General features: G+C 48.2%; 1 protein-coding gene across 2 annotated transcripts in view; it reads left to right on the top strand.

The window, feature by feature from the left end:
* Positions 1-12,858, top strand: part of GLRA1 (glycine receptor, alpha 1) — a 63,912-nt gene that overhangs the window by 42,617 nt on the left and 8,437 nt on the right. For both annotated transcript variants that reach the window (XM_005870511.2, XM_005870510.2), the window contains exons 4-7: positions 6,831-7,054; positions 10,137-10,219; positions 11,406-11,543; positions 12,401-12,615. In XM_005870511.2, the coding sequence (XP_005870573.1) occupies positions 6,831-7,054; positions 10,137-10,219; positions 11,406-11,543; positions 12,401-12,615 (660 nt within the window). The remainder of the gene's footprint in view (positions 1-6,830; positions 7,055-10,136; positions 10,220-11,405; positions 11,544-12,400; positions 12,616-12,858) is intronic.

The raw sequence follows: 12,858 nt of genomic DNA, 5'->3' as shown, positions 1-12,858 counted from the left end.
CATGGTGTGTCTCTCCATTTATGTAGGTATTCCCTTATTCTTTTCAGTAAAGCTGAAGAGTTGTTGTTTTTTAAATATATACATCTCACACATTGCTTGTTAGGTTTATTCCTGGAGAGTCTGTGGGGTTGGTTGCTATTGTGGATGAGATCCTTTCTTATGGTTGATTTTCCCATGACACCCTCAGTCTTTCTACACAGTTAATGCTAGGTCACTTCTTATACTCGTGGGTTGGGGGAATCCAAGAAAAATTATATTAAATGTCATCCAGGTTGATATGGTTCAATACTCCGCAAAGCCTTGGTAAACTGGAGACTAAGAGAAGGTCATAGAGAGAGCTCTCAGAAATGCCACTAGAGTCTGTCACAGGCAGAAAGCGAACTCATAGGCACCTGGTAGCATCTGCGGGGTGACTCTCTCCCAACAGCACCAAGGGAGGCATCACCAGCATGTGTTTAGGACAGCCCAGGGGGCTCTCTATCAGATCAGACTCAGCAAGGCTGACTCATGACACTCAAGCCCACAGAAGACTGAAGCGGGTGAGACTGCCAGGTCATTTTCATTTACGACAGATCTTTCCATTCTAATTAGACTGAGGAATGTTCTCGTCCTCCATGAACGCACACCCTGGCCACTCTCTGAATATTAGGGGAGCCAATCAAAAGTTGTTCTGATGTACCTGGAACTGGAGAAAAAGACAGTCTTGAAGGAACTCTCAGCAGACCTTTTTAGAGAGAGGTCTAAGACACCTTCCTCGCCTTGCCACACATACCCCCTCCTTCTGGTGACAGCATTCCAGTGTCCTACTCCCCAGGTGCTGCTGCCAGGTTCTTGCTGCCAGGTTCCTGCTCCTCCGCCTGCCCTTTCTTATCTATCTATATAAAAGCCTAAGTGACCATTGCAACTGAACGGACGACTGAACAGGCTGTGTGGGGCAACCAGGCCCACAGGGGGGTTAGTGAGGGGCGACCAAACAACCGAGCAGCAGGCTGCGTGGGGCGACCAGGTCGGTAGTGGGTGCAGTTGGGGGCAACCAGGCTGGCGGGGAGGGTCTGTTGGGGGCAATCAGGCCAGCAGGCAGAAGCATTTAGGGGTGATCAGGCAGGCAAACCGGTGAGCGGTTAGGAGCCAGCAGTCCAGGATTGTGAGAAGAATGTCCGACTGCCAGTTTAGGCCCTATCCCCGGGATCGGGCCTAAACCGGCAGTTGGACATCCCCCGAGGGGTCCCAGATTGGAGAGGGTGCAGGCTGGGCTGAGGGGACCCTCCCCGCCCGCCCCCATGCACAAATTTTGTGCACTGGGCCTTTAGTACTACTTATAAATGTCTCCCACATGTTTGTAAAATAGTTCTCTAAACAAGACACGATCAAATCAATTCAGGTTCCACTTACTAAATCACAACACATGCCAGTCCTCAATCATGGCGACTGCACAGAGGTCCCTGTGATTGATGCTGAGCCTCGCCCAACTCCTCTTCTGCACACTCATCTCTGCTGTTAGTTTAACTCTCAGAGAGCAACCTTGTTTTCCACATTTCCACATTTGTTAGCATCTCACTATGGTGCCTGGACTGCCAACACTGTCCTTTTTCCAGGTTAGCATCCGCCCTTCAATTTGCAACCTTTGGCAACCAGTTATGAATCCATCTCACTGCTTAACAGGCCAGTGCAAAGTTCCCCACCTGACACTATCAGGATATGTATGAGCCAACCTATCTCACGAGTTCAGTGGGACACAATGCACTATGTCTGTCTGCTACCCACTCCTGGATTCATACCTCTGCTCTAGCACCTACCAGCTATGGAACTTTGAGCAAGATGCTGAACCTCTGTCTAACCTCTCTGAATTTCAGTTTCCTGCCCTGTAAAATGAGTGTAATAATACCCAGTGTGTTGGGTTGATGAAAGGTTTAGAGATAGAATGTATATCAAGTTCCGGCAAGTGTTAGACACCCAATAAAAGTAGCTGCTATTAGCATGTTCACGTAATTATTAAACTCACGCTGGGCTTTAGTGATCCCCTAGAGACAAACAAAGATGCTCAGCTCCACTGGTCCAAACCATCTACAGTTCTTTACAACAAATGTAGCTCTGATTGTGTGAGATCCAAATGAGAATGCACAGGCAGGGTGGTGACTTAGGAGAGTTCAGGGCACAGAGCAGGCATCCAGAGCCAAGGAGGCAATAAGTCAGGATCTGGGGAGTTGCCAGTACTGGACTCCAGTGTAGAGCAGACAATGGGTCAAATTGGAGGGCCAGCGCAGGAATGAGTAGGAGTGCCAGTGAACTGCTGGACTTGGGACAGAGGCTTTTTGTCCTTCCTGCTGATTGTGGGTCTCACAAATCCACAGGTACATAACAGCAGCCAGAGGTAGTATCCAATGGTATTGGGCATCATCAAACTGTTGCTCAGTGCAAGTCTGGGAGATCCTGGGTAGTGTAGTCTCATGGTTAAGTACTTGGGCTCTGACATTAACATCTTGGGTTCAAATCTCAGAGTTGACACTTATAGCTGTGTGATGTTAGAAATAGTTCTTTAGTCTCTGTGTACCTTGATTTACCTCCTCACACATCACTGGCCTCCTTTCCAGCTGAAACCAGGTACTGGTCACATCTCAGAACAATACCAGATCTAGAGAAGCCAACTTCAGGGGGATGGAATAGACTGATAGGATCCTTTCAAATGCCACCTTCTCTCCAAAAGCTCTTCCAGATTCACCCAGCCTGGCTGGAAATAATCTCCATGTCTTGAGAGTAATACCTAATAGCCAGTTGTTAGGTATTGCTCTCAATGACCCTTATTACTTTCAGTTTTGCATGGTAGATGTTTGTGTCCATATCTTGCCTGGCCTGCTAGATACTTCAAGCTCTGTGAGGGTAGAAATCAAGACTGTGTGCCTCCACCCTCACTGTTCTCCCTCAGGGCATAATGTCTATAAAGTTGAATTGAGTTTAGAGAAGAGATGCCCCTTTGAGGGCTGAAGTGCTTGCTGAGGCTTAAGCAGGTATAAGAATCTTGTTCTTTGCCTACCTGTTGGATGATATCTCTTGGTTCTGATGGCAATGGCTTCTCCAACCCCTTCCCACCAACACACTCATCAGGTTCTTAGCTCTTTCCTACTAAAATACCTCGAGCATGCTACTTCACAACAATGGTGAGTTTAGAGGAGTTTACTGGGGAGGATTGGAATCTGAAATTAGACACAACGGGGTGGGGGGGACACAATCCAACCAAAATTAGACACAATGGAGAGAGGGTACACCGAAAGCCCTGAAGAAATATTTGTTGAATGTCAAAATGAACTAGTTAATGCTCCACCTTGGTCTTACAAGCATGGCAATTGCCCAGTTTCCAGAAATCAGACCATCAGGGAATCTCAGAGGCAAGAAAGGTGAGCCAGTGCTAAAGACTGTTGAGCTAGAACTCTGGAAATCATCCTGCCTCAGACTTAGATGAGAGTGTGAGACCTAGAAACCATTACTGGGGGTGGAGCTCGAGGTTCTCAGGTGGAGGATTCAAATGTTGCTCCTCGGCCCATGGACCTGAACATGGACCACCCCCCGCCACGTCATGTCGAACACCAACCCATGTGAGCACAGGGCTAAGTGAGCAAAACAGCATTTAGCTTTCAGGCTATTGCACCAATTACATTGATCTCTCCCAAACTGCATTTCCCACTGCTGTGTACCAATGAGGCAGGAGAAGTCAATGGCAGCACTTGCTTGAGCAGCAGCTGCTGAGGGGAAGTGTGGCTGCCTGAGGACACCAAGATACCTTCTCCAGGTCTCAGCTTGTGCCTTTCCTTCGTCATTTCATAATGAGACCCTACAGGGCTGTTTTTCTTCTTTTAGGTGGTATATATTTGTATTTTTACAATCAGCACGCATTACTTCTGTAATAAGAAAGAGTAAAATATTTTTTAAATATCAGTAATAACAAAATAGAGACTATTCCTGTCCATGAAAGAGTGTTATAAATATGTTTTGCATACATATACTTAGATTAATGGAAATGCATGATGCATTTATAAAGTCTAGCAGCTAGCATCTGGCCTAGAATCCAGCCACTTATTTCCTTCATGAATTCATGAAAATCACTTAATTATTCTGAGCCTGAATGCCTTCAACTGTAAAATGGGAATAAGAACTGTAAAATGGAAATAATAAGCTAGTTTTTAATGATATGAGTATTAAATGATGTGTAGTATGTTAAAGTATCCACTATATACCAGTTTAATAGATGTATATAATCAATAAATACAGTCCTTTTCCTATTAAAAAATAAAATGTTAGCAATAAAATTAAAACATAAATATGTCCCTCCATAGTTAAAATTCTTCATTGCTTCATTGCTCCCAGGATGAAGTCCAAATCCTCAGGAAGGCTCCTGAGCCCTGCCTGCTTCCCCTCCCCACCTCATTCACTTGCTGTCCTTCCAGAGTACTGCACTCTTGCTTTGTCTCTAGCAGGTCCAACTTCCCTAAATGCCCTTCCTCTTTGGCTCAACTATATCTGGTCTCACCGTGTCTTCCTGGAGCCTTCCCTGCCCTCCACCCCCAAGTCCAGATGGGGAGGCTGTCTCCTCTCTCTCCCTAGTTCCCTGTACTTAATCCCTACAGAGCCCTTACCTCAGTGCGGTGTAGACGTTATGCTGTAGGCTCTGTATCTGCATAAGTATGTCTTTATTGTTCTCAGTATATTCTCTGGTGCCTAGAACAGTGCCTGGCATTTACTAGATGTTCAGTTAAATGTTCTTAATTACACAAACAAAACTAATAACAATTAGCGATTAGATTTGGAATGGTTGTTAAGAGACCATCTAGCCTAGCTCCTTTATTTTTTTAACAGTGAGACCCAGAGAAGCAATTCAGGTCTAATCCCTAGTCCTTTCCTGAATTGCTGTGTGATCTTAGAAAATGACTGGGTGAGTAGGTGGGCTGGTGCGGGAGAAATGTAAGCTCAAGTTCATCCCCTCAAATTGTTGCCAATCAAGGAGAGGAGATAAAACACACACAGTGAGGAAGTGCTAAATTAAACGTTTCTGGTGATTCCGTTTTGCTGGGAGATCAGAAAAGGAAGGGATCAGGAAAGCCTGAGGGCAGGAAGGCTCCTGCAGGAGGTGAGGCTAAGCTGAGCAGGCAGAATCCACTAGGCTGTGAGGATGGGAGGAGCATAGCCAGGCACAGAGCCGGCTCTCCACCCCCTGGGATGTGCTCATGGAGGGTCAGACGCTGCAGATGCAGAGCCCAGCTCTGCCACTTACGAGCTCTGGCCTGGGACAAGTTTCTCAGCCCTTCTAATCCTCAGCTTCCTTACCCTCCTCGCCATGGGGATCTGGATGTCTAACTTGTAGGGGGTTTTTGATGATTAAATGTATGTGACAATATCTAGAACAGCGCCTGCTGCCTAACAGATCATTTTAAGAAATGCCACTTTCTTTTCTTCCTCCCAGCCACGTAAACAGGCTTGACATGTCACTGGCAAGAACACCAAAAGCACAGCTGGGGGCTGAAGGCTTTTTCTGCCCAACCATTCATTCATAGTATGTTTACTCTGATAGGACTTGCCTTAGAGACTGACTCTCTCTCTCTCTCTCTCTCTCTCTCTCTCTCTCTCTCTCTCTCCTCTCTCCTCTCTCCTCTCTCTCCTCTCTCTCTCTCTCCTGTAAAATCCAGGAGAGAAAGCTGTTCTAGCCCCCTGGTCAGAGGGGGCCAGGCCAGGAGCTGTCTCTGACTGTCAACACCCAGGTCTGGCCTGAAGTTCTCCCTCCACCGCGGGACGTATAAGACATGAGATTATGAGACTAAATGTCATTTTCTATGGGACTGGAGGGAGAGGCTTCAATTAAATTATAGAACAATCCTGTAAAATACCTTGGAACACTTATAAAGCTATTGATATTTCTGTAGGCAAACGTGGTGGGGATGTTCATTTTGGTTCATTTCTGCTGATGACAGATTGAGTAATCAGCATTTAGAAGCAGCACCGCAAAGGAAATACAGCACATCTCATTTATGGCACCTTCCGGGAAAGATCGGCAGTAGGTGCTCATGAGTGGAGCTCATGTCTTGAAGGAAAGCATTTAAAGTTGGATTTGAGCTGAGGTTATTCATCTTGGAGGACTTTAAACTCTTGTGGGAATCCAATAGAGAGGACTATGGTCCTGTTCCTGGGAAAATCTCAGATGTACCCTAAATTTTACTTGCAGTGTCATGATAGTCATGGGACCCAGGTTTATAATGCCTCGCTAACAAAAATTTAAAACTTTTCTTTGCAACTATTTCTTCATTTTATTACCCAGTTCCCAGCCTTGGAGACCTAACCCTACCACTAATTGCTTCACAGGTTGTGAATGGGAACTAAGGACTTTAGTTCCAGGTATCAGCTTTTAGTCTTTCCTCTTGTCCCTCAATCTGTCTAGACTAGCAGCTCTCAAACCAGGGTGCATGCGAGAATTACTGCACTGACAGGTTGATGATAAAAGGGGGACTTCAACTTTATCTGTAGCATACTACCTCTCTTATCTAACAGGATGAAAACAGGCACTTATATCAGCCTGAACTTTATATTTTTTAACTTCATAAAAGAAAGAATAACATTTAAATAATCTCAGTTCAAGCTGAATATACGCGATGGGGCAGTTAGAGAACCTTCTGGGATAGTTAGGACTCCTATGGTTTTGCCTGATGCACGGACTTGATGTCCGACTCCTACTAAGCTGCCACCACACTGGAACCACATCCTCCAGCAGGTTTGGGGGACACAGGCTGGAAGCACCTGGGCCCTGGAGGGCTGGCACCCAGGGCCTAACCCTTGTCCCCCGGCTGCAGGACTACAGGGTCAACATCTTTCTGCGGCAGCAGTGGAACGACCCCCGGCTGGCCTACAACGAATACCCCGACGACTCCCTGGACCTGGACCCATCCATGTTGGACTCCATCTGGAAACCCGACCTGTTCTTCGCCAACGAGAAGGGGGCCCACTTCCACGAGATCACCACGGACAATAAGCTGCTGCGGATCTCCCGCAGCGGGAACGTCCTCTACAGCATCAGGTGAGCCCGTGGCTCATCGCCTCCATCCTCAGAACCTGCCCTGCCCCGTTGTCTTCTGGGAGCAAACAAAAGAGGCGGGTCAAACAGGTGAAGGGGCCCTGGCAACCTGACACCTTCGCCAGATGGGCAGAGCCAGCCTGAAACATACACTCAGCAAGTGCGAATAATACCGGGCAAAGTCCGAGGGGCAAGTGGTTTATTCTAACCAGGGAGATCCAGGAAGCATCTGGGAGAAGGTGGGTTAAAGTTAGGCCCCTACCCTTACCCAGAATTTCAATAAAGAAAAAGAGGATGCAAAGGCAACCATGGATAGCAGGAGCGTGCAGCTACGCAGATGCATAAGTTCTAGAGAACCGCTGGACAACACGGCGCCATAGTTAACACTGTATTGAATGCTTCAACACTTGTTAAGAGGGTTGATCTCATGTTAAATGTTCTTACCGAAATTTTTAAAAATAGCAGGAGCAAAGGCACAAAACCTGAAAAATTCCAGCAACTTCACCATAAATGGCCTGCCGGTGAGTGGCACTGCTCACAGGTACCAGTCAGGGCTGCTCCTTCCCTTCTGGAAATGCTTCCCATCCGCCTTACCTTGCACTGGGTCCAGGAAGCTGGGCTCCCTTCCCCAGCTTCCTGCAGATACTGGTCAGAGGCAAACTTTCAGAGTCTCCTGCTACCCCTCCCCACCTAATTCCCAATCTTGTCCCCCAAGACATGAAGAAAATGACTAATGTCCATATGATTCTTATAGATCACCATTCACTGAAATGTACTTACTAGGCTGGGTACTTTACACAGATGATTTCTAATCCTCCTCACAACTCAGTGAAGTAGGTTTTATTGTGCCCATTTTGCAGATTAGACAAGTGAGGAGCTGAAAGTTTGAGTACTTAGCAAAGTTCCCAGAACTAATCTGATGTCCACTCAGAACCTTAAAGAACAGGGGTGTGGCATTCAATGGGCGCTCAAATATTTGCTGAATGAAGATGTTTTTATTTGAAAGGGTTTAAAGGGAGCACTGATCCTAAATGACTCCCCCTTCTCGTCCTCCCATTCCTCAGGGGACTAAACCTTTTCATTTCCATTAGAAGGTAAGCTTTTAAAAATTGTTTTTATTTGTATTGACTTCAAAGAGGAAGGGAGATAGAGAGATAGAAACATCAATGATGAGAGAGAATCATCTATCAGCTGCCTCCTGTACACCCCCTACTAGAGATCCAGCTCACAACCTGGGCATGTGCCCTGACTGGGAATTGAACCATGACCTCCTGGTTCCTAGGTCAGTGCTCAACCACTGGGCTGGAAGGTGAGCTTTAAATGTCCAGGCTCATAGAAGAGGCTGCACAGGTCCCAATCCTCAGATGTGGCCGAAAAGCAGACTGGCTAGGAGAGGAGACTTAGAAATCTCTGCAGGGAAAGTAGCACCACAGAGGGGAAGGCTGGGAGGAACCGGAGGTAGACGCCTTCCAAACCTGGGGGCCCACCCCACCCAGTGCCCATCCAGACTGGAAGGGTGGTGGGCTCAGGAAATGGCACCAAGGCCGTGGCTGGCTGGCGGTCAGGGAGGGTCACCCTGCCTGGTTCTTGCTGCTGCCAGGCTAGTTTCATGTCTCTGAGAAGCTTAGCCCCAGTGCAGCATGACAGAGGAACAAATCAGCAGAAAGTGATATTCCCAAGGTCATTCAACTTCAGGAAATTAACCCAGTGTGACAGCTGCCCCACCTTGAAGGTTTTAGCTTCAGAAATCAACTGCATTCACTTTCCCCCTCCTCCTCTTCCCTTCTCTCTCTCTCATCTCCCCCTCCCTTCCCTTCTCCTTTTCCCCCCTCTGGCTTCTATTTTGTGCTTGAAGGGACCCACATGGGAGCTGTGGTGTGAGGTAGAGGGCAGAGGTTCACACAGGGCCTGGTGCCTCACCACATGCAGCCAGGGTGCCAGCACTGAGTGATCACTACCAACTCGGTGCCTTTCAGGACAGCAGTGCTGGGAAGCCAGCCAGCCAGCATCCACGCTCAGCATCCCAAGGCTGGGAGACCTGGTTAAATCCTGCCTGAGCCATCGGCTTGCTGTGTGACCTTACACAAGTCCCTCCCTCCCTCCCCTCCTCTGCACCTCACCTGTCAAATGAGGGAGTTGGCCTGATGATCTAAGGCTCTTTCTTCTCCATCCCCTGCAGCAGGTGCTCAGATGTTGGCAAAGGCCATTCAAGCAGAAGCCTGTATTCCAGCCGGAGCTGCAGACCGAGGGTTCTGTTAAGGGGGCTTCCTCTGGGTCTGAGGCTGCAGCCCTCTGCAAGGGTTGAACAACCCAGAATAAACAGCCCAGAAGCCAGGGGTGCCCACCACTTCCCAGCTGACACCAGCAGGAGCCCACAGATGTGAGCCAGCTGTGTTTGGACACCAGCTGTTTGGAGATCTTTTGAAATAACTTTTGATGAGCCTAGGCGCAGTGGTCGGCAAACTACGGCTCGCGAGCCACATGCAGCTCTTTGGCCCCTTAAGTGTGGCTCTTCCTAAGCCTTAGGAGTACCCTAATTAAGTTAATAACAATGTACCTACCTATATAGTTTAAGTTTAAAAAATTTGGCTTTCAAAAGAAATTTCAATCGTACTGTTGATATTTGGCTCTGTTGACTAATGAGTTTGCCGACCACGGGCCTAGGGTATGAAGGGAGGGAGTCAAGAACCACTGGCGGCACCTGCTGCCAGTGCACCTGGGAATGCCTGAGGCCTGGTGCTGCTCAAGGATCATTCAGGCCCTGCCCCTACCCGAGGCCTCTGCAGAAGAGCGGGACTGGGGGGCAGCCCCCGGCCTCCAGGTCTTCGGGCACCTTGCTAAAGGCAGGCCCCTAGGAGCCAGACAGACTCCAAAGAAACACAGAAGTTCTATTGACTCTCTGTGACCTTCATCTCTCTGAGAACCATTTACATATCTGAAGTGTGGAAATGTACATATGTTGATTCCCTGACCTCCTTGACCCCTTGACTTCTCCGAGTTAAGTGGTTTCTGGTAGTAACTAGAATGGAGGCACAGCTTCCCTGGTCTGTGGACCCAGCGTCATTCGACTCCCTTCTCTCCTCAGAATCACCCTGACGCTGGCCTGCCCCATGGACTTGAAGAATTTCCCCATGGACGTCCAGACGTGTATCATGCAACTGGAAAGCTGTGAGTCCCTCACGTGAGGCCTCTAGAAAGAACCAGTCTCCCCTTTACCCACAGGACTGGCAGAAATCCCCACACAGCTGCCTGCTCCTAACCGCTGGGCCCCAGGAGATTACTGCAATAGCTCAAAAGGCCAGATGAGGGGCTTGGCTCTTAGAAAATGCTTTAGAAATATAACTCCCCTTATATTGTCTGAGGCCCAGCTCTGGAGCCAGCAGCATTCTCCAAAGAGGCACTGTCCCCTGTCCCTCATGAACATGCTTCCCGGGAGTGACGGGGAAATAGCTGGAATAAGGCATGGTCCTTGAACTTAAGGGAATGCTCCCTCCAGCAGGGAGACAGATGACTGGCTAACACAGGGCAGCGAGTGGTAAGTGTTCTATTAGAAGTAGAAAAGAGGGTGGCCTCGTGGCAGAAAGCGGGCTTCCTTCTGATTGGGAAGGAGGGACGGTACTGGAGAAGGCTTTATGGAGATCAAGTGAACCAGGATTTTAATAGCTGGGGTAGGTAGCTGGATTCTTTGACTGTAAACCCAGAGAGCAATCAGACGCATTTTTAAAATAGAATTAAGTGGAAAGATATGGTGGTTCCTCGTGGACTGGTAGGAGAAACCAGAAGTACAGAAACTGGGGCAGAGCATTTAGGCAGCAGGGACTAATGGGTCCTCCCCTCGGAGCAACACCTCTGGAAACAATCAGCACCAGCCAACCGCTGAGCCTCCTGTGACTTCACCCAAGGGCCAAAGTCCTGGGGCAGAGAGTCTGATAGGCCCCCTGGAGTCAGCATCTCACACTTTGGCCCCCAAATGATAGTCCCACCTCAAAAGCACCCCGTAGAATCATTCCCCTGAGGAAAGTCTGCTGTGAGCAGAAGAGGGAGCTTGCAAGGATGGTGTACAGGCAGGAATAGCAGATGTCAACTAAACTTGACCAGGACGTAATGGGGAGGGGCAACAGGACACGCTAAGGTAGGGTGCTGGGAGTTGTAGGGAGAGAGGGAGAAGGGTTGTGGGGTAAATATAAACAATTAAACCAGTTTTATCTTCCTATGTGGAGGGGGGAGGAAGCAACATGGTTTCATGAGTTCCCTCGAGTGCCTGATGCCTCTCTCTCTAACCCTAAAGCCAGACACGCCTCAAATAAGTGCTTCTGGGTGGTGACTGCTTCTTCTTCTTCTGATCCCATCCCAGTTGGCTATACCATGAATGACCTCATCTTTGAGTGGCAGGAGCAGGGAGCTGTGCAAGTGGCAGATGGACTAACTCTGCCCCAGTTTATCCTGAAGGAGGAGAAGGACTTGAGATACTGCACCAAGCATTACAACACAGGTAGGTGCAAGGGGCCACCCTCTGCAGGTCCCACCCCCCACCAGGGCCAGAGATCATCTCAAACATTCATTCAGTCATTGCTTCAACACGATGGCTAGAGCTCTGGGTTTATTACTAGTGGTTATATATTTATTAAAGTGGCTCCGACCCTTTCTTCCTGTGAGTCCTGGGGCAAGTAACTTAAACTTAGGTCCCAGCTCATTACAAAGAAAGCTGGGAGATAGTCTTTATTCCAGGCAGCAGGGTACCTAACTCAAAATGGACCCAATTGCTAAGGCAGAAGGAAGAGCTTGTATTGGGAGGACCTCTGGTGTCTCTGTGTGAGAGGAGCTGCTCGAGGCAAGGGATGGAGTGCAGGTGGTCCTGATTAAGATGAAGAAAGGAGGGACATGGGATGGAAACGCAGGCAGAGCTCCATTGTGAAAGGCAGACTAAAGAGTTTGAACTTTCCCTGCAGGTAATGGGGACCTTCTTGTATGAGGAGAGAAGGAAGGAAAGAAAGGTTTTACAAAGGGAAGTAACAGGATCAAGTCATGTTTTGGGAAGAAAACTGGCAGAAGGAAAGAGAATGGTCCACTTAGGCCCACTCTTTGCAACAAAATAGTGAGGATGAGGATCGCAACTGACATTGCCGAGCACTAATGATGTGTGAGGACTGTGCTAAGTTCTTTATAGGCACCATCTCATTCTCTCATCACAATTACCATATGAGTAAACATGTGAGGTAGGTATTTATTATTATTATTATTGTCATCTTCATCATCATCCCCAATTTTCCATAGACAAGATTGTTCTGACCTCAAAGTCTTGTTCCTGTCCACTAGGCTACTTTGCCTTCTCATTATAATTTCTTGCAGGTAAATTCACCTGCATTGAGGCTCGGTTCCACCTGGAGCGACAGATGGGCTACTACCTGATCCAGATGTACATTCCCAGCCTGCTCATTGTCATCCTCTCCTGGATTTCCTTCTGGATCAACATGGATGCTGCACCAGCCCGTGTGGGCCTGGGCATCACCACCGTGCTCACCATGACCACCCAGAGCTCTGGCTCCCGAGCGTCCCTGCCCAAGGTAAGTCCCACTGCCCAAGCGCACGGAGCACCTGGACAGGTAGGAGGACACTCAACACCCTCCCTTGCCTGCGATAAGGACAGCGCGAGGAATTAGTCACTATTTCCTTATCTACCGCACTTGGCAGGGTCCAGCACTCTGATTCACCAAAACCTTCCTCCAGATTTAACATTATGTTCAATACAAATGCAAAAGAAAGAAAGACAGAAAGACAGGAAGGAAGGAAGGAAGGAAGGAAGGGAG

Source organism: Myotis brandtii, unplaced genomic scaffold, assembly GCF_000412655.1.
Source record: "Myotis brandtii unplaced genomic scaffold, ASM41265v1 scaffold32, whole genome shotgun sequence".
NCBI classification, from domain to species: domain Eukaryota; kingdom Metazoa; phylum Chordata; class Mammalia; order Chiroptera; family Vespertilionidae; genus Myotis; species Myotis brandtii.
The sequence above is the reverse complement of the archived record's forward strand: the minus strand, read 5'-3'. Positions and strand labels throughout refer to the sequence as shown.